The 1,252-nt window shown below is 36.7% G+C and overlaps 1 protein-coding gene across 1 annotated transcript; it reads right to left on the bottom strand.

Moving 5' to 3' along the window:
• Window positions 1-263: 263 nt before the first annotated feature.
• On the bottom strand, window positions 264-779 carry LOC145671606 (uncharacterized). The gene has a single exon (XM_081740799.1). It carries the CDS (start codon window positions 777-779, stop codon window positions 264-266), a length of 516 nt encoding a protein of 171 aa, XP_081596925.1.
• Window positions 780-1,252: the final 473 nt, after the last annotated feature.

Here is a 1,252-nt window from a genome sequence, read left to right as displayed (position 1 = left end):
ACAAAAAGCTATATAAAGGTCCATAAGTGTAGCAATAACAAATTGAAATAAAACTAAGGTTCCATAAGTGTAGCAATAATTTCCTGTCGGTAAACATTCTCAGGTTTAAAAATATCCACGTCAGAAGCAATGGAGTTAAATTCAGAAGCCAGTCTATAGAACAAAGAACGCTGAATAATTGATAATCGAGGCGTGTTGCAATGAAGTAGTTCACTATTTCTAGTTCTTCTTGCAGGTACCCGAATATTAAATTTAGAGATTAGTTATTCAGTTCTAAGTTTCCCATTTAGAATTCTAAGAAGAAACATCATATCAAATAGCATGCGACTAGATGAAGGTGTACGGATGCCAAGAAGAGTTAACAATTCAGGTTTACTTAAACAGCGTACAGAAGGTATTCTTTTCCTGACAATGGCAAGAAAGAAATTTAGAACTGAGTCAATGCGAGAGAGAGTTGATACGCTAGCCATACTCCAAATGGTGGAACAGTACTCTATTTTGGTTGAAATGAACATTTTATAGAATATACTTAAGGCTGTAATATCCCTAATCTCTATAAACCTGTACAGGAGACCTAATAATCGCATAGCACTCTTGGTCATGGCAGCAATGTGATCAGCAAACAGAAGTCTTTCGTCGAACACAACCCCGAGATCCTTCTGAGATGAGACCTTGGCAATAGGATCATCTCCAATGAAGTAGGTAGAAGGGATTTTGTTTTTCTTTAATAAAAATGTAATTGTAGAAGATTTTAAGGGATTTACTTTTAGATTCCACATGCTACACCAGTCCAGAAGATCTGAGAGGTTTTTTTGCAGTTCAATCACATCTTGAGCTGTCCTAATTTCCCGAAATAATTTGCAGTCGTCAGAAAAGAGAAGAATTTTGGTATCAGATAACTCAAGATAAAACGGGAGAACATCTATGAAGAGAAGGAAAAGAAGTGGGCCTAGAATACTACCCTGCGGAACACCAGAGAGAACAGGAACAAAATTCGAAGCAGATCCAGAGAGAACAACACGTTGTTCACGTTCGGTGAGATAGTCTCGTAACAATGAGAAGAAGTTGCCGTGAATGTTAAATCTATGTGCTAGTTTATGAAGAAGAAGCTTAGTGTCAATGCGATCAAAAGCTTTAGTTAGGTCTAGATAGATTACATCAAGTTGTGTATTATTGGACAGAGATTTAACTGCTTCCGAAAGTAATAAAGATAGATTTGTTATAGTAGAACTGCCAGGAAGAAAGCCATGTT

Source organism: Thermobia domestica, chromosome 15 (genome assembly GCF_964235325.1).
Source record: "Thermobia domestica chromosome 15, izTheDome1.hap1.1, whole genome shotgun sequence".
Classification (NCBI taxonomy): domain Eukaryota; kingdom Metazoa; phylum Arthropoda; class Insecta; order Zygentoma; family Lepismatidae; genus Thermobia; species Thermobia domestica.
Note: the sequence above shows the minus strand (reverse complement) of the source record. Positions and strands in the feature narration are given on the sequence as shown.

Coding starts and splice junctions, on each gene's coding strand:
- LOC145671606 (XM_081740799.1), bottom strand. CDS start 779: ATGTGGAATCTAAAAGTAAATCCCTTAAAATCTTCTACAATTACATTT.